Source organism: Phoxinus phoxinus (genome assembly GCF_949152265.1).
Source record: "Phoxinus phoxinus genome assembly, chromosome: 4".
NCBI lineage: Eukaryota > Metazoa > Chordata > Actinopteri > Cypriniformes > Leuciscidae > Phoxinus > Phoxinus phoxinus.
Window position 1 is genome coordinate 38466961 of NC_136879.1, and position 26591 is coordinate 38493551.

The window sequence follows — 26591 nt, forward strand, 5'->3', positions numbered from 1 at the left end:
ACAACAGATTAATAGACAAATATTCATATCAATATATTTTTGAAATTCCACTCCAAATATTTGCAAAAGTAATGACTTGTAAATAATCTTAAATGTCTCATTGTACATTGCTATTCTTGTTATGTAAGAGTCATTGCTACACATTAAATCTGAACTTTACTAGAGAACCACTAATTTCACACTCAGTGATTTAATTCTTAATTGTCAATCTCACAGTAAAATTAAAATGTTTAACTTTCAGCTAAATATCGTTAATGTTTAATTGTCCATCTAATAGTACAATTTAAGTGCATGACTCTGCTGTGTAAACCATACATCAAATGTTTTTTAGGAGATTTGAGCTACAGTTGTTTGCTTGGTTTAAATTTTTTTTTTTTTTCATCTATTTAAAATATTTAATATATTTAAATTCCTTCTTTATGTGCAAGAACATTCAACTAGTAAACCTGAATTATTTATTCATACACTAATTTTCCGACTTTGTTTGAATGCCTTAAGGAATTTTACATTGTCACGGTTTAAGAAACACATGAAATACTGGCCACTGAACTCTAGACAACATCTGCAGCACTGAAGATTCATGAACTTTTATTTTCCTGATGTTTTAACAGTGAACTGATTGTTCTGATTGATACTTACTGAACTGATCTGGATTCTTTAATCACAGGAAGCAGCTTCTGAAGAACATTTAGTCGTTCAGTTTTATCGTCTCTTCCAACAAAATCATCAATATCAAACTTGTCCAGCTTCTTCTCTGATGTCATCAACACAAAGACTACAGCTGACCACTGAGATGAAGAGAGTTTGACTTCCTTTATTCCTCCAGATTTCAGATACTGTTGTATTTCCTCCACTAGTGAACGATCACCCAGTTCATTCAGACAGTGGAACAGATTGATGGATTTCTCTGGAGAGTCGATGGTCCTGATCTTCTCCTTGATGTACTGAACTGTTTCCTCGTTGCTGTCAGATCTTCTTTTCTGTTTCATTAGTCTTTGAAGGAGAATCTGGTGAGACTTTACTGACAGACCCAGAAGAAACCGCAGGAAAAGATCCAGATGTCCATTTTTACTCTGAAGAGCCTCATCCACAGCTCTCTGATGCAGCGCAGATAATGACACATGTTTAAACATGAGCTGAAACCAGTCCTTGACTTTAAACCATAAACTTCGTTTGGTGATTGAGTCAAACACATTTATGTTATTGTTTGTACAGGAGAGATGCACATATAGAGCTGCTAGATGTTCCTGAACGCTCAGATGAACAAAGCAGAAGACTTTCCCCTGATACCAGCCAGACTCCTCTCTGAAGATCTGAGTGCACAATCCTGAGTAAACTGATGCTTCTGTCACATCAATGCCACACTCTCTCAGGTCTTCCTCATAGAAGATCACATTGCCTTTCACAAGCTGCTGAAAAGCCACTTTCCCCAGTTTGAGGATCATGTCTTCATCGGTCACGTTCTTCTCATAGTCCTTCTTATGTTTGATGTCGGTCTGAAGGATCAGGAAGTGTGTGTACATCTGAGTGAGAGTCTTGGGAATCTCTCCTCTCTCGGCTTCGCTCAACATCATCTCCAGAACAGTGGCTGAGATCCAGCAGAACACGGGGATGTGGCACATGATGTAGAGACTCCTCGATGACTTCAGGTGTGTGATGATCCTGTCGGCCAGACTCTGATCACTGACTCTCTTCCTGAAGTATTCCTCCTTCTGTGGATGATTGAAGCCTCGTACCTCTGTCACTCGATGGACACACTCAGAGGGGACGAGATCGGCTGCTGCTGGTCTGGAGGTGATCCAGATGAGAGACGAGGGAAGCAGATTCCCCACAATGAGGTTCGTCAGCAGCACGTCCACTGATTTCTTTTTGTTTGCATCTCGTAAAGTCTCATTCTTTTTAAAATGTAAGGCAAGACGACACTCGTCCAGACCATCAAATATGAACAACACTTTATATTTGTCACTGGATATTTCCATTTCTTTAGTTTCAGGAAAAAAGACATGAAGAAGATCTGAAAGACTGAGTGTTTTGTCCTTCATCAGATTGATCTCTCTAAAAGGAAGAGGAAATATGAGCTGGACGTCCTGATTCTCGTTCTCTTCAGCCCAGTCCAGGATGAACTTCTGCACAGAGACTGTTTTTCCAATGCCAGCGACTCCCTTTGTCAGCACAGTTCTGATGGGTTTGTCTTGTCCAGGTAAAGGTCTAAAGATGTCATTGCATTTGATCGGTGTGTCCTCTGTTGCTGCTCTCCTGGATTGTGTCTCAATCTGTCTCACCTCATGTTCATTACTGATCTCTCCACTCTCAGTCTCTGTGATGTAGAGCTCTGTGTAAATCTCATTCAGGAGTGTTGGGTTTCCCTGCTGCGCTGTTCCCTCATACAGACTCTCAAACTTCTTCCTCAGATTTGATTTAAACCGGTTGAGGACTTCATGGCTGTAAAATAAACATACCACAGTATTAAGAAACACAATATATTTTTTAATCATATATTTAGTTGAAATTAAATACCTGAGATCAGTCTTTGTATCTCCACTCTTAAAATCTACTGGCCGACTCATAGACACACAGCTGGACTCTGGCTCTGATCTCTTCTGATGAACTGAACTATAACAGAGTTTAAAGTTAAACATATTTGCCATATTCAACATATTACATATCCATTTATCAATAAAACAATCACTCTTCATGATTATTTAATTTACACGTTTATTACAAAAATTGTACATTGAAATGAGTTCCTTCACAGATGTGTCTCTGTGTGAGCAACACTAGACTGTGCATTAAAATATTACATTAAAACATTCTTCTTGTACATTGTTTATATCTTGTAGAATATATTACTGATAATGTTCTAATAATATAAAACGCCATACTATAATAATATTTTTATAGAAATTAAATACCTGAGATCATGTTGTGTATCTCCACTCTTAAAATGTATTATATGATCCAGAGACGCGTCACTCCTCATAGACACACAGCTGGACTCTGGTTCTGATCTCTTCTGATGAACTGAACTATAACATAAATAGATTAAAGTTAATGTATTTAATTACTGTATTTAAAAATCACATATTCATTTCTCATTAAAGAATTTATTTTCACAATGTTGATAACAACAAAATTGTAAAATGAAGTGCTCTCAGTCTCATGTGTGAGTAACACTACATAGGATACATCAAAATAATATTTTTATATAAAGTTATTAAAAGGTATTTTAATTAAAAGACTGGCTGGTCTAATTGTTTTCAATAAAATAAATGTTTTTAACTTAAAAACATCTACTTGCCTATCATTTAAAGATGATTTAATCTGTAGTTTATTCAAAATACCTGCAACCTGGATAAAAATCTTCATCTCTGGATGTTTGAGTTTCATCCATGATGAGCTGAACAGTTGAAACAGAATCTGATCTTCACCACTGACTCTGAATGGAAATGACAAACAAACAAACAAACAAATAATTCACAATATTTCATCTGAACGGAACCTGAGATTCAGAGAAACAGGATCACGAGACGCGGCGTTCACTCAAACACACGTTAGTCGTATATTAACACAAATGCTAAATAAACGACAACACAAAACAATGAAAGTATGTTTTGCTCTAAAATGAAAAATATCAAACACATAACATAACTAATATGTCCTTTAGGTGAAATAGGCTAATATTGGCCTAAATGCGGAAGTCACCTGCACACCGTCTCGAGACCTGAACACTCACCTTGATCAACGTTGATCACATTCAGATTCACAAAATCCACCGCCGTTTCTATCCAGTAGTTACACGTAAATTCTTAGCTTTTGTGAAGGTGTCCATGAAACACTTTGCATTTGATACTCAGTATATAATCGATTCTGGCTGTTCAAATGGCGAAACATCAACTCTGATCATGTACTTTCACTTTTTACGCGCAAAACAATGATGGTGTCACGTTACGGGCGCGCTCACAGCCTTGCACGTGCACGGGTTCTGTTTGGTAAACCCACTCAGTGGCAACTAAACAGAATATAGCAGTGATAAATATATATATAAAATATATAGCAGAACCAATTTAATTCCGTGCCCGACCCGTTTGACATAAACACCGTGTCCCGAACCGCATCCGCATTAAATCAGGTAGACAAAAAATAATTTCTTATGACAAGCAACCAAACCAACATTAGCCATTCTGAGTTGACGCATTTAAGAAAAATTGACACGCACCACAACATGGTGATAATTAGCCAAAAAGAAAAAAAGATGAGGACTTGCAAAACCTACAAAACTTTTTAACAACATGTGAACGATCTGCCCGTACAGGCTATTTTGAACGCAGCAACTATAAGGACCTGATATGCAGATCTGTCTCTCACGAGCGAGCGGATAGATGATCGTCAATATTGAGCAGATTTCTTTTATCCGAAGAGACAAGCAGGGACAGCAATAACTTCTTTAATTTAGTACACAATCTTATTCAGTTAGGGTTGATTTAATGTTACTGTCAGCAACCCTGATCTAGAACCAATAGGCAATCACTACAGACATATTTTACAGGTTTTATAGTGTTATATTTGAAGAAGTGTACTGTACAATGTCATAAAGTTTAACATTTCTATTGACTTACATTGTAAATTGTAAAAGCAATGTTGTTGTTGCTGCTTATAAATCTTGCATAAATTGAGACATTTGAGAGAAAATGATTAAGTGTAGCCTACTGTACAGTGTCATAAAATTGACCATTTGTATTGACTTACATTGTAAATTGTGGAAGCAATGTTTTTTTATGCTTGTAAATCTTGCATAAATTGTCACATTTAAGATAATTATTTGTAAAAATATTTTTACATACACATGTAGAATTATAAAAATTGCAAAAAGAACGTGAATTCATTGTGAAATAATACGTTATACGACAAGATTCAACCAGGACTGCATTCAGCTCTGACAAAAAGTGGCAAAAAGTTTTTTAAACGGAAACGGTGGTGCGTTGAACACCCTGTTCTGATGACGCAAGAGTTGCAACTACGGCAGCTGAGAAGGCCATTCTTTGTGTTCTTTTTGAATAATTTTCAGAGCCTGATGGAATCGGTATAAATACGTGTTTAATACTGCAAAATACGCTCGATGTTACAGTCACTGCCCTTGCCGTCCAGAATAAAAGAGAACATCCATTGAGTGAAGGGATTTGTGGAAACTGTGGTTCCTAATTATTGTGATCCAACATTTGCATCGTATTTCGGGATGAAAAGACAAACATGTCTTCTAATATCTTCAATTGTTGCGTATACCGAGCTGCAGCGGACACATTTGTAAACGACTTTACTTGGACCCATTGTGCGAACCGCCTCTTTAAAACCGCGTGGGTTATATACATGTTGCTGCTGATTGGGCTGACATTTTCGACACACCCGCCAAACCAGAGTCATATAAAGCTCTGCACCAAACAAGAGAAAAAGTATTAAACCCCGTTAGGAACATAGACAGTAAAAGAAATGGACACAGCGACCCCATAGACTTCAGTCAATTAGAAGCACTCACTTCCTGATGGCTGGGCGACTGCGCAGGCTCAAACTCAAACACGTAGATGTGACGTGAGCAACCTGTCTGACAGCTGTCAGTCTTCTAGTAGCTGTGCCGAGAGAAATCTGAATCATTCCCTTCCGAATCTCGCAGAGACGAAGAGCGTGAGTGTTAGCTGTCCATGAGCTAGCAGCGGGAGAAACTTTATCACTGTCTATGGGCTTCTCCCTTGACTTTATGCCTCCACGTCTCCCCGTGACTTTTTGTCTCCACGTCTCCCCGATTGCCAGCGAGCTTCTCCGCCGGTCTATACGGTAATTTCTCGACTGTGCGACAGAGTCGAGTGGTTATGACGCAATCGTTAGCCTATTTTTACAAAAACTGCTTCTACGGGGCCATAACGTAAGATACAAGGTAATGAAGCCTTTTATACATTGTCATGTTTCTTTAGAAATAACTAAAATGGACAAAATGGAGTCTTTAAACGCCTCAGATGTAAAGTTATACGCTGTCAAAGTGACGGCAAAATGAATGGGAATCACAGGAATGCTAACAGCAGGTGATGCCTTGATAGCCAATGGCGGCGCCCGGGGAAGCTTCGGTTTCCGGCGGATGGATTACCCCCTTGAGCAAAACGTTGCGCACCGGTTTGAGCTTGAACTGCCCCAGGATTCAACTCGACAAAATCAATCACAAGTCACAGCCAATCAGCAGAGCTTGTGGGCGGAGTCTCTGCAAGCTAACTGCACTCGCAATAAAATGGACAAATATGTGGGACTTGGGTCCTCCAACACACACTTCTGCTACTGGACCCGCTCTAGGTTATTATGATGAGTTGTTGGGTGGAAAGATATAAAACTTACGCTGGAGACCAGATGTTGAATACAGAAACACTGTAACACAACACACTTTAAAATAGTAGTTGGATCAGTGGGGTAAATAAATATATATATAAATAAATAAGAAAAGGTAAGTAAAACTTTTCTCTTTTTGTATTCTGTTAACCCTTTTTTCACTTCACAGGTAAAAGAACAACTTCGTTGCACTCGAGGCAAAATAAATAAACACAATCACATATAACAACAAGAATATAAAACAATACAAATATTCAATACTGAAACTCAGTTTGTGCTGTGTGAACGAGTACAAGTTCACTCACTGGGTCTCATTCATGAAACACGAGCAGAACTAATTTTTTGTGTAAATCGTGTGTAAAGTGGTTCTGGCGTAAATTTTCAGATTCATTAAAATGTTCGTATTTTCCAAATGTTAGTTGGTACGAAAGAAATCTACACCTGCTCCCAGCCACGTGTAAATATGCGTTTAACATCCGAACATTTTGCTCATTAATAAGGCTGCACTTTAATTCACCTTAATCGGGTACATATTTACACAGCATTTTGAAAAAATATTATATATAGTAATTACATACGTTTTTTCTTTTTACTTTTATTATGAGAGCCAGTGATAGCATCTGCAAACGGAACACTTTAATCAATGAATTGCTTTCAATAAGGCTGGGCTATATTTTTTCGAAGTGAACTAATTCGTTTTTTGTGAACCATTTTCTTTTCACTTCTGGGACTGTTCGATTAACAGATGAAACTCCAGTAACTGCATCTGTAATATGCTGCCAAGATTTCTTTTTTTTTAGGACATGATACGCCACTATGCTTGAAAATAAAATGTGGTGTTTTGAATGAACTTCTGATAATAAAACTTAAATTTCTGCATCTGAGAATTTTTTCTTTTTCGTTCGCTTTTGAGAAGACATGTTGAAATCCTTTGTTTGGTGTCATATGATGCCCATATATAGTTGTCAGTTGGATTTAATGGGCGGGATTTATGGTAATTGAGAATGAGCGTGCACGCGCGTCCCATTTACGACTGATTGGAATTCATTAACACACACACATTTCACTATCACATCTGACGTTTACAAAGTATTTGTGAATCAGGAGAAGAGTTTTCGGTAAGGTCTCTTTACTTGCAAATCACTCACATATTTACTCGTATATTTACGAATGTTTCATGAATGAGACCCAATATGTGTAAAATTGTTCAGTTCGATCAATATGTGTAGTAGTTCAGTTTGTGTGGAAAAAAAGTTGTTGAATCCATTTCAGTTCATATAGGTGTAAAAGAGTTCAGTTCCCCCAATATGGAGAAGGGTCTGACTGCAGAGCCACAGTTTTAACCCAACTACAGTTTTACCCCACAGCAGTTTTACCCCACAGCAGTTTTACTCCAAGAGCAGTTTTACCCCACAGCAGTTTTACCCCAGAGCAGTTTTACCCCAGAGCAGTTTTACCCCACAGCAGTTTTACCCCACATCAGTTTTACCCCAGAGCAGTTTTACCCCACAGCAGTTTTACCCCACAGCAGTTTTACCCCAGAGCAGTTTTACCCCACAGCAGTTTTACCCCACATCAGTTTTACCCCAGAGCAGTTTTACCCCACAGCAGTTTTACTCCCAAGAGCAGTTTTACCCCACAGCAGTTTTACCCCACAGCAGTTTTACCCCACAGCAGTTTTACCCCACATCAGTTTTACCCCAGAGCAGTTTTACCCCACAGCAGTTTTACTCCCAAGAGCAGTTTTACCCCACGGCAGTTTTACCCCACAGCAGTTTTGCCCCACAGCAGTTTTACCCCACAGCAGTTTTACCCCACAGCAGTTTTACCCCACAGCAGTTTTACCTCACAGCAGTTTTACCCCAGAGCAGTTTTACCCCACAGCAGTTTTACCTCACAGCAGTTTTACCCCACAGCAGTTTTACCCCACAGCAGTTTTACCTCACAGCAGTTTTGCCCCACAGCAGTTTTGCCCCACAGCAGTTTTACCCCAAAGCAGTTTTACCTCACAGCAGTTTTGCCTGCGCATGTGCATTTCGCCATGAGAGTTTGAGAGTTTTATGTCGGCGAGATGCATGTTACGGCACTGGAAGGGAATCTTCTTGCTGTGACCAATTTCACTGTCGGTTCTGCTCGATGATAAATGATAAACCGTCAGGAGAAAGTCACATCAAGCACTATCTTAAATTACATTTTACCCGCGCAGTCCAACATGAGGGTAAGCCGACGCTAACTCTAAGTTAGCCGACTTTAGAAAACGAATGTATTCTGCAGGAAATGTAGTTATCGATAAGTACCTATAGCGAACTACCGTAACCTGCATCTAGACTTATACTACAATTTACTATTCTTTAGTAACAAACTTCACAGTTTTAGTGATATCAAACTGTACAGTCAGAGGATTGTCATCGTTATTGGGTCCTTAACAGATATTATTTTGACCCTCCTGTTGTGTTAATTTCATGTTAACTAGTTTTGTGTTCTCGGTCCAAAATAACCGCCCCATTATAGCAGATTATAAATTCGTAATAAAATATCACCTAATTTTGTGATAGATATTTTTTATCAATGTATGTTTTTGTGAAGAAGTTTTGAACTTCTATTTGCTTTTTATGGTGTGTACGTTAGGCTTCACTGACCTGGGCTCATTCAACTCGTTTTTGAGTAAAAAAGCATAATGTATGGATTATTTTGACTATAACAATTTATAATTCATTTATTATCACCAAATGTTATGATAGCTTACATATTTTTAGCAACTTAAGTTGTTGTGAACATCACAAGTTTTGAACTTCTATTTGCTATTTATGGCCCCATTGACCTCGGCTCATACAACTCGGTTTTTGTTGTTGTAAAAAAGCATAATGTATGGACAGTGTTGGGGAAAGTTACTTTTAAAAGTAATGCATTACAATATTGCGTTACTACCTTAAAAAGTAACTAATTGCATTAATTAGTTACTTTTTTAGAAATGTAATCTGTTACGTTACTTTTTTCCCACCTGGGCTGGGCTTGTTTTTTTGTAACACAAAAGTTTTGGGCAAATGTAAAGACCCTTTCACACCAAAAGTGAAATAATAACTAAAAAAGTAACTCAGATATTTTGCTGTAAATTTTAAAAGTAATGCGTTACTTTACTAGTTACTTGAAAAAGTAATCTGATTACGTAACTCAAGTTACTTGTAATGCATTTCCCCCTACACTGTGTATGGATTATTTTTACTAAAACAAATACTCTGATTAAACATATTGTGCTTCTTATCACAAACTATTTTGTGTCAAACTGTGTCCATCTGATAAACGGGCATGTGCCTGAACTCAATTTTATAAGCTTATTGTAGTCTCACGCATTCATTTCTAATGACTGGTCATTTTTGACTGGGATCACCATAGGTGTATAAAAGTTCAATAAAACACCCAAAATTTTATCCAAATGTATGTTGTGTGTTCAGATGCCATGTGTGGACAAAGTCATGGAACCTTATGAAAATCAGATTAAATAAACATTTTCAGAGAAAACTTTTAAATCTGACAAATTCGACCGGAACACAATAGGAGGGTTAACAGAGACTATTTTCATGGCCCAACACTTCATTGAGTTTGTTTTCTTACACTACAGATACACTATTCACCGATGTGGCTTAGGGTGTAGGGCACAACTCCATTACCACTGCATGTATTGTCAGTCTATGCTGCTTTAAAAAACATTTAACTGTGTGTCAGACTAAGCAGTAATCCTCAGTACCACTTTAAGAGCCATGATCTGCCAGTGCAGAGTCAGCTGACCAAGCCATTCATGCAGTCACGAGAGTCTGTGTGAGACCAGTTGTCTGGGAAAGGTGTCCTATGTGCAATGTGGTTTTGAATAAAAGTAACATGAGAAATCACATTGACTGTAAGCATACCAACCAGGTTTTGGGCGTGAACTCCAAACACCGCCTCAGGAGTGAGTATTGATGAGGTTAATGGTATATATTCTGTCCAAAAGACTTTCAATAGTCACAGTGTCCCTCTTCATGTCCAGAATAAAACATGGGGTGAAAATCATCGTGTGTCCTGCGAGTCACAGGAATGTCAAGGAAACATGGATTTGGCATGAAAGCATATAGATGTGTACATCTGAGGTCAGTCACTTACTGTACCAACACAGATAAGTCTGACACATTACGGGAGGATTCACTGGCAAAGATGGTGCAATTGGACGAGTTATGGTGGTGTGCAACACCAAATTAAACTCATGGTATTGTCCATGTTCCAAAACGAAACGAAACGTCCACATATTTATGTGGCCAAGTGTAATTTTTTCCAAGAGCGGCCTGAATTGTTTAGGACAGTCCGAAGCACAGAAGAGGTGCTGGATTCAGTTGGTAAAACAGACAAGCATGAATGTCTGGGGACACAGAGGAGGGAGTGACCAGTCCACCGTATCCACCAAAAGCTGATGGTCTTTTTGTATTTTGTCAGACATGGAAGGCGGTTTGCACACTGGGCTGAGGAGGCCATGGCGGTTGGGTCCTGCCTCACTGACAGTGAAATAAGCTTTTGTTGTCAAGGGTGTTTTTTTATCTGATTTTCAGTCGGCAATATCCTATACTTAGACTTTCAGGGGACACAGCGATCAGACGGGTTCTAAAAACACACACCAAGTAAGTCCCATTGCTCCAGGGTTGACCCTTGAAAGACCCTAAAAGACCCCTGTGAACACACAAAGGGCTACATGTGCCCCAAGCCAAATGGTCTAGAGCTAGTCTGATCATTACAGGTGTATTGTGTGGGTGACGTAGATGTCACCCATTGGTTATGTCAACTTAGGAAGCGTGTATTTAAATGGGCTGCGCCGGTTGTGTGACGCGATCAGTTGTAACACCCGCCCTATTCTGTGTCGTCATTCTGGCTCGACGTGCTGCAGGGGAAAAGGTAAAGGTAATTCATAGGCTTCATTATTCTAAGTCAAAATTTCATAAAATGTATCCCACGATTTCTCCACTCTATAATGAGTGTAAGATGTCAGAAGGCACACTGTTTAATTTTTTATGGTCATGTAGTAAAATTCAGCCATTTTGGGAATGTATATTTAAATTTCTTTCTGACGCAAAAATAAAAAAGTAAGTGTTTGCGTTTGATCTGCTTTCTTGATCTGACTCTTAAATATTCTCTGTTGGCGCTGGTATAGACTGGGAGGTAGCATACAAATCAGTTGGACCTGCACTTATGTCAGAGGTTAGGGACAACAAAAACGCTAGCTTGTCATCCTTTTACAACCCTGAAATTAGATTTTTTTTTTTCCGTCTTGGTGTAATCGTGCTTGTATGATTTTATAGTGAATGATCAATGGTAATGTGGTAATGGTAAAATAATGGCATGTCCCCACTGAAATGTACATTAGGGGTGGCTCGATACCACTTTTTCATGTCCGATACCGATACCACACACTTGAGTATCTGTCGATACCGATCTATACCGATACAATACCATATATTCCAGTGTTGTTACGGTACCAAAATTTCAGTGTTCGGTACCGATACCTGTGAAAATCCACGGTTCTCGGTACCAATTTCGGTACCAAAGCTAATTTAGATGAAATTTGCATATATTAAACTGTATATCCATTTGTTAGATAACATTAGATAAAATGACCTAACAATAGTTATATACACTGAAGCAATTATTCTCCTTGGGGTAATTTAAAAATGTAGCCTACTAATACATTTTTAAAATCAAAAGTTGTATCTGTTCATGAACAATCAAGTGTTTGTATTAAATAACATTCACAAACATACATTAATGTTGTAAAAATATATTGTTCACTCAATGTGTTGATGTTAGATAAGGCATTAAGTAATGTTAATGAATGGTATCTTATTGTAGGCTAGTGTTACCAGCTAAACAGGAGATAAAACGTGTTTTGTTTGACTTGACTGTCCTTTTATTTAATCCAAAACTGCGTTCATATTTAAAAGGCCTTTTTTACTAGATACAGCCGCACACGATACCACTTTAGGGGACGTTCACATATCGCGTTTTATGCGCGTGCAAATTCATTATTTCAAATGTAGGCGCGCGGCTTATAATAGAAGCATCTCAACAGGTCATGTGACAAAAACCAGCGGCCTTTCCGTAACAACATAGAAAGCTCGGCCGAACAGCTGATCATAGCTGTACAGCGCGGCTTTTTATTCCTCATCTCAATGAATATATCTAGTATTAAAGCTAATGCAAGGGCTAGAAATCAATTAATTATTTGATGATACTTCCTCGTCATCATGGAGAGCGCAGTTTGCACCGCTTTCTCCTTTCCACAAGCGCGTGCTTTCCCGTATGCAACCATGAACAGCGCCTGGAAAATTCATTTGCACGCGCAAAAAACGCGCTATGTGAACGATTCATTCCTCCTTGTCAACAAGTGGATTCAGAGCCACCGCCGGTCGCCATGTGTTTATGAAGAGGACGCAACTGTGCACCTTTCGGACAGCGCACCAAGAACCGGATTAATCCAATACTTCGGTACCACCGGTAGACTACTTAAGAAAAGCTGGTACTGTAACCATGTAGCTGCTATTTTTTTTAGTACCGAAGTACCGGGTCTTTTGACAACACTATATCCACACAGCTGACATGATAACTTAATTGCTGAGAGGGCTCGCTTACCTCACTCACCTCTAGCTACCGTTCACGTGATGCCAGTGTTGCCAAGTCCGCGTTCTCTCCCACCCCGAAAAGCGATTCGTTATTATAGAAGCAATTGGGCGGGATTTGTATGTGAAAATCTGGCAACCCTGCATGACGCATGTTGCTCATCTCTCTTCACGGCATGTCTCTCAGGTGTTGTTAAGCATTTGTATGACAATTTAGGACTAAGGGACGTGATCGAATCGGATCGGGTTATACTCCCGCGATTCATGCAATAGGCCTATCCGATCCAGTGATTTTGGCCAGTATCGGACTAATACCGATACCGAATATCGGATCGGCGCACCCCTAATGTACATGTAAATTAAATTGTATACTTGGTTATGTCTCCAACAAATTAATAATATGCTCACACTTTCGGCCTGAAATTAAGTTTTGTGTTCAAGTTTACGCATAAACAACAGGCAGAACTAATTAACTTAAGTAATTAGAGTTATCTTGACTTTAGACTAATAATTACCCTTTGAATGCCTATTCGAATCGTATTGAATGTTATACCAGGCTTTGAAAAATAAAGTGCGTTTATTATACCAGGTTGTTCGTTTTTGGAGGAAAAAACGTAAAAGATTAAAGTGTTCATGACACAAGCATTGTTTTATTTCAGTAAAGGAGCCTGAAGGCCTGCGAGCAACAGCAGGAGCAAAAAATAACAGCAGGAGTAACAATAACCATTAGATAGTTTTACGACAGAACAGTCGCTAAGATTTAAAAATGAAATGAGACAGCGCATGTGCGGGCAAAACTGCTGGAGTAAAACTGTGGCTTTGCAGACAGATATTATTGGGAGATATGTGTAGTAGTTCAGTTTGTGTAATATAGTTAAATTTGTCCAATGTACAAAAAAGAAGAAAATGTGTTGAATCCAGTTCATTAAAAAAATGGAAAAGGTAGAAAAAGAATCGTCATCCAACAATTCAATTGAACCCAATCACTCCTACCGCTCTGGCAGTGAGTTTAGCGGCGATGTAGCAGATCTTCTCGCTGATGAAAGGAGATGAGATGCACATTCTGGGTTGGCCGCCATCTTAGTCTCCACGGAAGAATCTTTGTCCAATATCAAACTTTTTTTAACTGGAACAAAAACCCTGACCTGCACAACAGCTCATAAAATACATCATATTACTCCATAAATACAAATAACTCCAATAAAAATATACAAAACCATAGAGCAATCCGTTACTGTTATGTTACTCAGCAGCTCAAAATTGCAGTGGAGTGCATTTGTAACGTTAACGTTACTCACAACTCCGTCTTTTTATACAATGAGTTACAAACAACTTCCACTATAGTCAGCGTACATTCAAATTTTGTTGACATAAACGATTAAATTATACATATTTATAGCTTTTCTCGTGTAACTGCAGACTCTTCAATGGTGTTAAACAGCATATCAAACGAATTCAACCAAATGAGACAGAATTACCAAACAACTGTCATTCATCCAAATGTATTCATTTTAGGTTGCTGACTAGGTAAGCATCAATATGTCTTACATTTAGACTCTTAAAATCGACTTCTAAAAAGTTAAATTCAACATTAATCTCCATTTGATATCTCCGCTTCTCCTGTCTGACTGTTTTTGCCGTTGCTCTCTCGCTTACGTGCGCGCGAGTGAATCTCTTAAAGTCCGCGTGAACCGGAAGTTGCAACCGACTTTATCTCAGTGTTGTGACGTATTTCCGAGAGAAACGGAATACTAAATGAGGAAAAATAGTGGGCGTGGTTTTTTTTCCCAACTAGCACCTGATTGGATCTAGAAAAGTAGGTGTTTCGTTCAGAAATGGAGGCAGATTTAAACGCAAGTTTACAGTCGGTTGTTGAGGATTACTCGCCGCCTCAAACACCGCCAGAACTGCGTTTGCAGCAGGAGCAGGAGGAGGAAGAAGATGAGGAACAGGAGCACACGGAGGATTTGGTCACGGGAATCAGACCTTATATGTTTGAGCCGTTACATGCGGAGAGTTCCAATGGTCACCTGGATGTGGCGGCTCAGGAGCAAGTTGACACTCGCGAGCATCTCGATGTGTCCCAATGGTAACACTGATTGATATTATACAATTATTTTAATTTGCTATTACTGCTGCAACCTTAACCGTTATGATAGTAACCTGCATTTTATTTTTCACAAGTTGTTGAATGTTGTACATTGTCTAAAACAGTTGCCTACATCTATAATAGAACAGATAATGAAGCTTACCACGATTAAACCGCAACTTTAATTTGTCAACTTAAACTGTACTATGCTTTTCATTCAGGTGCTCCTGTGGCTACTGCCAGCATATGGACACTGGTCTTGAAAGACTATGTTGTAGGGAGGTTAGGCAGGTTTGTGACAGAAGTGCAGAGAATGGGTATCATGTTATTAATCAGCCTATAAATGACACAACAGCAGAGTAGAACTGATGATAGGAAACTCTATGACTTAAAAAAAAAAAAAAAAAAACGTAACATTTGTAATACAGTGGTGCCTGTGTTATTACATTATATAACATACTACAGTCTAGAATAAATTACTAATACTAGAGTAAAATAGTAAAACTACATAATTGTTATATTTTTTATATAGGTTGTTGATAAATGTGCAGAAGCAGAACTGCAACCTGGATGCATGACTCAACACCCAGGTTTTGAAGCAGTCTGCTTGAACCCATGGGTTCTTCAAGTTGAATATGCATCCTTGGTCCAGTATTATGGTGACTACGACCAAGATGTTTTTACTATCGAAGAGTAAGTGAATAATCATATCTGCAACAGTCAGTTTCTGTCCTGCGAAAAATGCATTATTATCTAGTTTCCTTTTTTTGGTCTTTAGGCGATACCGTCACACCGCCTACAGGACCTTTGTCAGATGGTGTTGGGGCTACTTGGGAAGAAAAATACGTGTTGTCCTCCCATCATGTGTTGTTGTTAAAATAAGATCCACATTCACATCAGAGAGATACACAGGCTTCAAGCTACCTTCACTACATCCACAATAGCAAGTGATATGCATGTACAACTGTATGTAATAAATAATGACAAAGGACTTTAATTACTCTTGATGTTTCATTTATTACATTTTGAAGATTAATTTTAACACTAAAAATGACACACACACACACACACACACACACACACACAACCTGCTCCTACTCCATCTGTGTAAAACGGGACCAGGGTCTGACTTCAGATTCCTGTAGGTCAGGCTTGTCAAAGGCAGCACATAAGTGGTCTGGAACCCTCAGTTCATTAATCTGCTCTTGGTATGGGGCAGGATTGATGACCACCTTCTCAAAAAACAGTCTTAGCAGACTCTCCACGTAGTCTATAATGCAAAAAATACAATGAACCTGTCATTTTTTAAGTAGACATTTTTCTACAATTGGGATCAAATAACATTGTGGTAAATCAAACAGCATTTAACATAAACAACATGTATAATGTTATGTACGTGTTAATTAAATATCTAATTTTGCAGAAGATCTACATATTTATTGTGTGGTAACATTATCCTTTTATACTTACTGTAGGTTGGTGCTGTTTTTGTGTAGTGAAGGGAATGTTCCCCCTTTTTGTATTTTGGCCATTTCACTCTGATAAACGGTTCACCACTCTGGTTGCATGCATACTCGCGATTGGAATTTTCATTATAGTGAAGAGCAGCAAGGTGCAACCTACATAGTTAAATGAAGAAATGAAAAGGATAAAATTGGTAAGAGAGGGTTGTTTAAATTGTGATTAATTATGTGGATAAATTATGTATTTACAAATATAGGACAGTGTGACAGATGCACATACAGCATTATTTATGAACTTAAAAGACATTTAAACTGTCACACCTGTTCAACATTCCCACAAAGGAGAATGCCACATTTTTTGGAGCAAATTTCAATATCAGGCTATGGAAGCCTTCAACTGAGGAGGTCTGATGGTGAGGGCTCAGTTTTGCCACGTCTTTTATGAGTCGCTGGTTTGTCATCAGGTCGCAAAACCGTTCACAAGCTTTAGTGCCTAATAAAGACAGTGAGTCCTTATTGACATATAACTGTAATGGTAGTTTATGGCTGGAAATATCGATATAGATTATTAAATCCCATTGCATCTGTATATCACTATGGCACTTGAATTCAACAGACTGTTGTCAGTTTTAACCATTTAATATTATAGTCATGGCTTATCAAAAAAATCAATTGTTTCACTCTTAGCAGAATCAGTATTTTAGTTTTAGATTTCAGTATTATAGGTTTTAGTATTTTTCAGTAGTTTAAAGCATTATTTAAGTTATATTTTTTTCCCATCATGGAAAATGTAAAGGTATCTGCAATATTTCAGAACAAATTTCAATATCAAATGGAATTAAGATTAGAGTCAAGAGCTTGTAAATAGGAATTAAATCATAAAAACTATATCAACTCAGCCATAGTTATCATCATGGTTGTTACCAAACTAGGCTAATCATGTAGCTTTAGGAATCAACAAAATCCTTACTTGGTGTCAGCCAAGCTCGCATCTCAAGAGGTGGGTGGGCGCAGACTGGGAACAAGTCGCTGTTATGATGGTGCACATTTTGCACGTGGTTGGTTACAGACTTCCACTTTTCCACGGCTTCTTCACCTGTCTTGGAAGAGGATGCACACCAGTAAAGGTGGTTTATGATACTTCTCCTCCAGGCCAGAACCTCTCCACAATTACGCTCTTTCCCTAGTGCATCGATCTTCTTGGCGAGACCTTAAGTAGCAATTACAGAAAATAAAATGAATTAAAATATTAAACTTTTATCAGTTCTTAAAACTTAGTTCAAGTTTATTTGTGCTTTTGTCACTTGACTCACAAGTTGTGATATTATGTTGCTGTTGTGTATATATCTGATTAATCTGAAATGCTGCCAAACAGTTACCCTTAGAGACATGCCAAGTATCGAAATAATGCTGGATCTCAGGTCGCTGCTCCCTCAGATACTTTTGTATCGAAGGATGCCGATCTGTGACGATTGCACCAACCCTTAACCCTGCTGATTCCAGGAACTGGAGGCTTCTCAAAAAACCTTCGCGTTCCATGCGTGGACTTGCACCCACTTCATTACTCTGAGAGATGAAAAAAATCTCAATTTTGCAGACAAAAGACATGTTTGGAGATGTAAAAAAAAAAAAAAAGTATTTTATCCAGAATCCAGATAGTTAATAGATACCATATAAACCAAGACAATGAGTATGTTTACATGCACAATAATTAAAAGTTTTGATAGTTATCAAAGTGTTGCTGTGTTTGTATACACACCCATTGTGAGAAAGCCATACACAAAAATGCCATTATAGATTATTGCAGTACCATAGTAAAATGCATTTTTACCTGGATTAACTGAATGTCCACCACCTTGTTGTCTTCCAGGTTCATCATCGTGTAGCTTCCATACTTGGCACAGTGTCCTTCAGGGGGAATCAGAGTAGAACAGAAAAAAGTTTAGGACGTTACTGGTTTATTGACCAAAATTGTCACATTGAACAACATTTTAATCCAATGTCTCTACAGTGTATTCCAAAAAGCAAAATTCTTTAATGCTTCAGACATTGTATAATGCTTATACTGTGGTTGGAATGAACAGATGAAACTGAATGTCGTTATTTTTCACTCAAAATGAACAAACCTGGGGAATCAGCTCTCATGTCACCACCCAAGACAACGTCCTTTCCAGAATGCCTTGCCATCTCCAGCATTGTGTTTTGTTCAGTCCTCCAGTGCCATAAAATTGTTGGATGGAGAAAGCTCTTTTGATGATTAAAAAATGTCCTGGGACATATACATTCCAGACAGAGTGCTGACAGTACCTGGAAGATATCACATTACATAAGTATACATTTATTTTTACAATTACCAATTTATATAATTTATTTTGTTTACACAAATGACAAACCTTGTGGATCTGTATGTATGAAGCCCCACTGAAGGCTACTGCTGCCGACAAATGCAAATTCCCAGCTGGTGTACTCTGAATGTGTGGCTGGCTGTTCCATTTTGTTTTTTGGAGGCAGTGTGAACAGATCTATGCGATTTTGAAGCAATAAAATGTATATGAACAATATCCAATATGCCAATAATACAATAAATAAAAATATGTTTGTAACAATTTGTCAGTGCCACATTTATGATCACCTGCGTGATGGATAGAAATGTCCCATTTACAAATTTCTCAACTGTGCAGGTATGGCAGCATGCTTGACACTTCTCAAACAATTGTAGCAAATTGTCTTCATACACCATGTATTTCCTAGCTTTGTATAGTGGTTGGCAAACCCTGGACAATCATAACTCAGCAAATCAAATCATACTTTCTAACAAGGCATCTTGATTGATCATCTCAAACCTGACCTATATACCATGACATTTTTTAATTCTGAAGTTTTAGTGATAATCACATTTAGACTTACTTCTCAGTGTTCTCTTTAGTGACGTCAGGCTCATAGGTGACATCTGAAGACTGACTTGAGGTGTATGTTGAGCTCTCATCGAACACAGTCTCTTCCATGCGTGGCCTTTTAATTGGTGTTGAAGTGAGACACGGAGCTCCAATACCTGTACCAACACTCATACCAACAGAGTGGCTTAAAGGCTTTACCTGAACAGCTGAAATTTTCAACACACACATATGACAATCAAACACATGAAACAACACAAGAAGACTATTACCAGTTAATACAATGAAGATAAACATAGCTAGTAACCTATAACTTTACCTTTACTCCGTCTTTTCTGCTTGTGGGTTTCCGTTTGAACTGACACATTGTTGAAAGATGGTTTATGACATTGACAGGCCACATTTCTTGTTACGGGCTGTATAACAGGAATTGCATTATGTTATGATATGGGTACAAGGGCAAAATAGATTGTGCAGGACTGCCAACTTTTGAGTTCACTTTGGAGTGACAATTACGATTCAATTCATAAGCTTGAAATTCTGATCTTGATTCAATATCGATTCATTTGGATATACAATACCATTTTTTTTGCAAGGAAAAAAGTATTCTCTGAAATAATGTTGTAAACTATACAGAGAAACCTGTAAGTGGGTATCAAAATTGACAACTTGTCTCCAATTAGATGTCGATTTTTAAAATAATTGAGCAATTGCATGAGACATATTCATTTAAATAAGTTGTTCTATATCTTTCAACATAAGTTGCCCTTTGTAAAGAGTAAGAGATGACCGTTATGTAGAATCTGTCTTGATTTAAGTGGTGATGTTGGTTACACGCGCACTAAACATTTAACGCTAGTTTATTAAGCATTTGACAAAGTTATGTTGGCAGCCCTTATGATGTTCAACGTCTCAAGAGCTTGGTTGTAGCTAGTTCCACTTACCGTCAAACTTTGTGAGGTACCAACGGTGTATACTGACGGGACCGCGTTATCTGTTAATGACAGATATCTCACAAACCCCATTTCGTGTTCTGTCCAATTTTTAAAGTTTTCGCGCGTGAAGTGCTTCGAGCACATCCGTGACCTCTCTGTTATCCCTCCTTCCTCGAAATGTAAAAACTCGAGCCATCTGGACCGTAACGAGGGAATTTTAGGGAATGGAAAAAGTGTGCCGTGAGTGCCACAACCAAAAATGCATCTCCTCGCCATCTCTCCTTTCACGCGCTGTCAATGCTCGCAAACACACAGGTAGCCGGTCTACTGTCAGTTGGAGGGGCGTGGTTACAGACACCCTAACCATCAAGCCTACGTCATCAGGCAAGGTCCTCCAATGCAGAGGGGAGGGGCACTTTCAGATTTTGATTAAAGATTGCAAAGCCAAAAATTTTTTTTGTGTGGATTGACTTGCATTGATGAATTATTCACCACAAAACGATCAATTTAGGCGCACAAAGTAAATATGGTCAATTTTGATTTCATGTGGACTTTAAAGGCGAAGGGTCAATATAAACACTATACGCACAACCGGCACATCCGGGAACTTAACTGTAAATTTTGTAACCGCCCCTTTTTGGGGGAAAACAAACCATATTCCCCATAGATATTATATAGAGACTAGATGCCCTATTGGCCGCTGGGCACCGAGAAATACGGCCGCCATCTTAAACCGGTCGTACTCCTAGTTTCGTTGCTTAGCAGCAGTTAGATTCCAGAGCACTGTGGAGCATTTTCCTGTTCTAATCGGCGGACCAGCGCAAATAGGGCCCGGGATTACTTTTAACAAGTAAATTTTAACATTACCGTACTTTTGGTTGTATTTTGTGAATAGAATATTACCAGATAATTGAGAAGGAGCAAGGATCTTTGATATTACTGTACTGAAATCGTAGCCAGCTAACGTTAGCTAGGCTATGTTTACTGCATCACTCGCAAGGAGAGGTGGGGTAAAGTAATAATTACAAGAGCTTCACGGTTATCAGATACAAGCATTCAACGGCCCTGCAGTATAAACATATATCATATAGGCTATTTGTGTTTGCGCACGTGATATCAGGAAGCAATGTAATAACGTTAATAAGAATGTACATTTCCAGAAGAAAATGTGAATGGTGCTTGCAGTGGCAAAACGCGACACTCGGTTGCTAGAGTGTGGTACATGATTTCATACGAGCCAACATCCATGTCTGTACGATGTTCTGCTGCTGAGATATGGCTTATTCATGTTGTTCGGGTGGTTGCTAGGCAGTTGCTAGGGTGTTCTGGGTGGTTGCTAGGTGGTTGTTAGGGTTTTCTGGGTGGTTGCTAGGGTGTTCTGGGTGGTTGCTAGGTGGTTGCTAGGGTGTTCTGGGCGGTTGCTAGGCGGTTACTAGGGTGTTCTGGGTGGTTGCTAGGCAGTTGCTAGGGTGTTCTGGGTGGTTGCTAGGCGGTTGCTAGGGTGTTCTGGGTGGTTGCTGGGCGGTTGCTAGGGTGTTCTGGACTTTCTGGCATTCGAATGCAAAGTCTGCAACAAATGTGTACAATAACTCACTAAAAGAGTAAAGAAAAGTTATGTGAAATGAAAAGAAAAACTGTAAAGGAAAAGCAATATGAAATAAAAAGAATGTGGAATGAAAATAAAATGTAAAGACATGCAATGTTAAATGAACAGAAAATATGCAAATAAGCCTTTAAATAAATGCACTTCATATATACCCTTTTGTGTTTTCATTTGGGCTATAACACCTGTCTTAAAATGTAAGGGATACTGGAGCTTGGTTGGGGTGGTGGGACTGCTTGTGGTGGGCGCCGAAAAATTTCCCTTATTTTCAAATCCAAAACTTGACAGGTATGGTTATATGTCCACCCTGCCTTCCATAGAGCGTGAACGATACATCTATAAACTTAATTTGGCCAACTTAAAAACATGTCCCTTCATTCTACCAGCGCCAAATTGGTCCAACAACCCCACCCAGTGGCCAGAAGTGTCTTACCCGGACATTTACTCGTACCTCATCGAGTCACCAGGTAGCCAGTGAATGATTTTACTTTGGTTTTAAGAAGTAAACATCTTTAAATGTATATATTATGTCTTTATATTTAGTGAGTGCACTTTTCTGTCCAGCCATACTATCCTGATTTAGCTTTCGATAGCATCATCCGTAATTCGTGATATTTTCATAAAAAGCAAGATATGGATGATGATGGCAGGCAGAGATGGGCATAAATACATGGAAATGTATTTAAAATAAATTAAATTAAAATCAGTGGCCTGTTGCTGTCTTCTCGGCGTATTGCCTGCAGCCATAATTGCCTTCTGTCCGGATGTTTCGCTTTACATGGCAAAGGAATACATTTTAATTTGGGGTTTTTACAAATGTTATTGGTGCACCCAACCACACAACAACTCTTTGGCATGTTTTTAAGGGTTAATATCATAGACTGTAAAGGTTAATACACGTCTTCAGTCCGATACTGTGTGGCGCTCGCCGGTTTGTTTTCCCCTAAAAGTGGGCGTGAACCTTTTCAGAGACGTTCTATGACGCTACGCCGGTTGTGCGTATGGAGCTGGTAAGTCCCGCCCCCTCCGTAAAACCCCGCTGGACCTCAAAGTTGAAAAAACCGTCAATGCAAGTGAATGGGAGAAAATAATTATTTTCTGGTCCCGTTTGAATTGTGCCATGTGTAACCCAGGTCAAAATCTGAAAAATAAATATAATTTATAATAATTATATTCTCACTCAAAATGCTGAAACAAGTAACCTAATGTGTTGCCAAAGTCGTTCTGCTGTGTCATGAACATTAAAATAATTAATTGAACTATAATAATTAAAGCGTGACGTTTGTCATAAGACGGGCGCTGTGTATGATGTCACTGTAATGAGACGCATAATTGGAGAGAGAGCACGAGTTTCACAGATCGCGAGTGAAATCAAACTGGATCAAAAGTGTGATAAATGATCGACTTTGGAGTGGATGATAGCTGATTGCGAGCCCTGTAAAATCCAATGTGACTGATTTATTGTGTATTGAAATCCCCCGGATTTGGTCAGGTTTTTTTGAGATTCTGGAATAAGCTGTGATCCTGAGATGGCGAGCCTCCCAGTTGAAAAGTCCTATACGAGTCAAGAAATCCTGTGATTCGTTGAGTGATCAGTGCCTTAGCTGACGTCACAAGTGGAAGTCATCCTAAGTGGTATTTCTCACCAATTACCTCAACACTGAGTATTATACAGAGCTGATTGTTGCACTACAGACATTTTTGCATTACACCATACCAAGAGACTTTCATATTTGTTGGATTCATCGTTTGGATTCAATGGACTTTTTGTTTTGCACACAAACCCACGATTGTTCCATTGACAGAGAACTGTTTATCTACAGTGAATTACTGTCAAGTTTTGTATTATTTTCATTTAAATTGTTATTTTCTTGAAGTAAGCTGTTATTTGAATTGTATTTTATTTTATTTTTGGGTTAAAGGTTCTAAGTCAACCAAACTATTAAGAAACAAAGCTCCAAAAAATACTATAATAAATTAGAACACGAGAAATTACATAAAACTAAAATTTAATCTAAACCTATTAGAAATAAATTGATATACAAAAACACGATTTAAATACCAAAGTAAACAAATATAATACGAAAAGATATAATTAGATCAAGTAACCACAAAGGAGCTCAAAATCTACATTTCTTAAAGGGAAAGAGAAAGAGTCAATTACATTGTTTTATACAATTGTATTGTTTATTGTTATTTAATTTCATATTACTTTCATTTTCAATTTTCCTGCAAAGTAAAAGGAAACCATCTTGGTAAAAGTCATTTTTCTGGTCTGTCTGGTTTTTGTGTTTATGTGTTATATCAAATTTTTGCCCTCTGTAGCGAACCTAACATTCTGGTCCATAGCGTGTATCCTGACATACTGTTGATACACACAGAAAGAGAGTAGCTACGGTACACTACATAGCGCTACCTGTTAGGGATGGCCCGATACCGATACCAGTATCGGGTATCGGCCCGATACTGAGCTCATGTACTCGTACTCGTAAAAACGCCCCGATACCAACAACCGATACCAGGCAGCGTGTGTACAGTGTTTGTGTCCAGACAAAGAAGCACTGACAACAGAAAGTATAATGGGGATAAAAAAGAAGGCTGTCTATGAAGTAAATGTATCATATTAGTGAAATATTAAACAAAATATAGTAACGCCTATATAGCTGTGGTGCGCGAGCTGATAAGAGAAAAACGCGCAGTGGATTGAGCGCGCCGCGGCACCGAAGCGCGAGCTGGTCGAGCGCATCAGACGTCAGTGGAAAGTTTGTAGTTCAGTCGGATGTCAATGGCAAAGAAAGTAAAACGAGGCATGTAGCTTATTATTAACATTAACTGACCAGAGAGAGAGAGAGAGAGAGAGAGCGCGCACTTCTGTTGAATGCTCTGGATTGCTGATCGTTCACTCGGCACGTATATTTGGATTAAAACTAAATCGTATATGTAAGTAAAACATGAACTGTTACCTTATTTATGTTTAACGACATTATTACAGGACATTTGCAGGTCAAGAAGTTACATGAACTTCAAACATCCAAAGCGCGCGCCCCGAAAACCATCGCCTCAGACAGCGCGCGAACACTGAGTGGAATTATTTCACTATTGCGCTTGTACGGATGAATTCACACAAAACTATGTAAAAACGCCCGTCTTGGCGAGTATCCTAGTAAACAAAGTATATTATATGTCAAGTGAACGTAGACAGTATAATTCAAATGGGTTTCAAGTGCGTTCGGTCTTAAAGGGGCAGCAGTTGAATTAATCTGCTGCTGTGTTTTAATGTTAACCAGACAAAGGATTAACTCTTGACTAAATAGGCTACCTTTTTTTGTAACTTCACAAAAAGATCCATCTATATTTCATTTATACAGTAATGAATATGCAGTGCATTAAATATATTTGATGAACAAATTAAGTTTACATTTAATAAACAAATATGATTTGACATTCTTTTGGTTTCTCTACCAATACATTTAAAAATGACAAATGCATGAATTAAATTAATTGAAAATAAAAATACAGGTATCGGTTACGGTATCTGCGAGTACCAAAAATGAAAGTATCGGTATCGGACTCGGCCTGGAAAAAGTGGTATCGGGCCATCCCTACTACCTGTTACAGTAAGTGGCGAGCCAGCCAGGAGGGCATTGTAGTATTTTTTTTTTCTCTTTCAAAAACCTTTAAAGACACAAGAGACCAGGAGAATAATTTTAAAATTTGAAGTACTGCAAAAAGTGTCGATATGGAAGTAGTTGAGCTTGAAAACATCATAATTGAAAACTCAGTGATAATTAGTGGACTCACAAACACAGAACTTGATGAAGATCTGACTGATTTTCTAAACCAGTATGGTCATGTCCATAGACACATTTCCATAGACAGTGTTGATACACACAGAAAGAGAGTAGCTACGGTACACTACATAGCGCTACTACATAGCGCTACCTGTTACACATGAATGTGAACATATGTTGTCTGTGAATTTTTTATATAATCTTTCATGCTACAAGTTTGACAGTATATGGTATGATTCGTCGGCTAGCAGTTGTGGAAAAGACATAACGAGAAAGACTACATGTCGCCTATGTGACGTCAACCCATAATTTTTTTTCTTTCCTAAATACATTTTTCTTGAATCAGAGTAGCTGAACCTGAATGAGGGAGCAAAAACATGTAACACAATGTTTCAAGGATTTTCTGTAAAATTGAAAAATTTTCTCAGGAAAGTTCAAGAAAAAAGCTCTATTATAATTAGACGTAAACTTGGGTAACACTTAAAATAATATTTTACTAAAGTTTAAAAAAATAAAAAATAAAGTTTGTCAAGCATTGTCAGCGTGGCAGGTGATCACAAATATCAGTTTAATATATTAACTATTATCATTTAATAATAATAATTAATATAAAATCTAAAATTATTTTAAAGTTAATGCTTCGAGTAAAAAAAATAAGGCAAATAAATTAAATTATGAATGATCCTTTACAAATGAATGATCTTTTATACATTAAATAATGTTTAATCTTTAACAACCAGTCCTATTAAGAATCATGATATCTGGTGTCAAAACCAGTGACTGCTGCGAAAGGGCAGCTGACAACCCGGGAAAGA

The 26591-nt window shown here is 38.2% G+C and overlaps 3 protein-coding genes across 5 annotated transcripts in view; 1 reads left to right on the forward strand and 2 right to left on the reverse strand.

Moving 5' to 3' along the window:
- LOC306997008 (protein NLRC3-like) overlaps positions 1-3987 on the reverse strand; it is a 42931-nt gene extending 38944 nt beyond the window's left edge. Inside the window, exons 1-5 of one of the 2 annotated variants that reach the window (XM_079609995.1) lie at positions 3734-3987; positions 3342-3436; positions 2913-3026; positions 2518-2613; positions 640-2442 (exon numbers count right to left, since the gene is read on the reverse strand). In XM_079609995.1, coding sequence (XP_079466121.1) covers positions 640-2442; positions 2518-2613; positions 2913-3026; positions 3342-3391 — 2063 coding nt within the window. In that variant the 5' untranslated portion in view covers positions 3392-3436; positions 3734-3987. The remainder of the gene's footprint in view (positions 1-639; positions 2443-2517; positions 2614-2912; positions 3027-3341; positions 3437-3733) is intronic. The other variant, XM_079609996.1, reaches the window with a different exon arrangement.
- A 10694-nt stretch (positions 3988-14681) lies between these two features.
- Positions 14682-16145, forward strand: LOC306997020 (P2X purinoceptor 7-like). Its single transcript, XM_079610009.1, has 4 exons — positions 14682-15090; positions 15312-15381; positions 15623-15783; positions 15869-16145. The coding sequence occupies exons 1-4, from the start codon at positions 14837-14839 to the stop codon at positions 16032-16034; spliced, it is 651 nt and encodes a 216-aa protein (XP_079466135.1). The 5' UTR covers positions 14682-14836; the 3' UTR covers positions 16035-16145.
- A 3-nt stretch (positions 16146-16148) lies between these two features.
- LOC306997013 (uncharacterized protein) lies at positions 16149-20934 on the reverse strand. 2 transcript variants are annotated; one of them, XM_079610001.1, is made up of 12 exons: positions 20392-20934; positions 19767-19863; positions 19461-19605; positions 19186-19327; positions 18947-19075; positions 18680-18860; positions 18385-18461; positions 17933-18119; positions 17524-17763; positions 16875-17046; positions 16561-16709; positions 16149-16360 (listed from the first exon to the last, which is right to left on the reverse strand). In XM_079610001.1, exons 1-12 carry the CDS (start codon positions 20656-20658, stop codon positions 16185-16187), a joined length of 1962 nt encoding a protein of 653 aa, XP_079466127.1. In that variant the 5' UTR covers positions 20659-20934; the 3' UTR covers positions 16149-16184. The 2 variants fall into 2 exon arrangements, with proteins under 2 accessions (XP_079466127.1, XP_079466126.1); XM_079610000.1 differs by having other exon boundaries at positions 19461-19656.
- Positions 20935-26591: the final 5657 nt, after the last annotated feature.

Excerpts from the sequence above, each read along its gene's own strand:
- LOC306997020 (XM_079610009.1), top strand. The coding sequence starts at position 14,837 with ATGGAGGCAGATTTAAACGCAAGTTTACAGTCGGTTGTTGAGGATTAC. Across the intron at positions 15,382-15,622 it reads GTTGTAGGGAGGTTAGGCAG|GTTGTTGATAAATGTGCAGA; the intron begins GTTTGTGACAGA and ends TTTTTTATATAG. Across the intron at positions 15,784-15,868 it reads GATGTTTTTACTATCGAAGA|GCGATACCGTCACACCGCCT; the intron begins GTAAGTGAATAA and ends TTTGGTCTTTAG.
- LOC306997013 (XM_079610000.1), bottom strand. The coding sequence starts at position 20,658 with ATGGCGAGGAGATGCATTTTTGGTTGTGGCACTCACGGCACACTTTTT. Across the intron at positions 18,462-18,679 it reads CATGAGAGCTGATTCCCCAG|GACACTGTGCCAAGTATGGA; the intron begins GTTTGTTCATTT and ends TTCCCCCTGAAG. Across the intron at positions 17,047-17,523 it reads GCGAGCTTGGCTGACACCAA|GCACTAAAGCTTGTGAACGG; the intron begins GTAAGGATTTTG and ends TGTCTTTATTAG.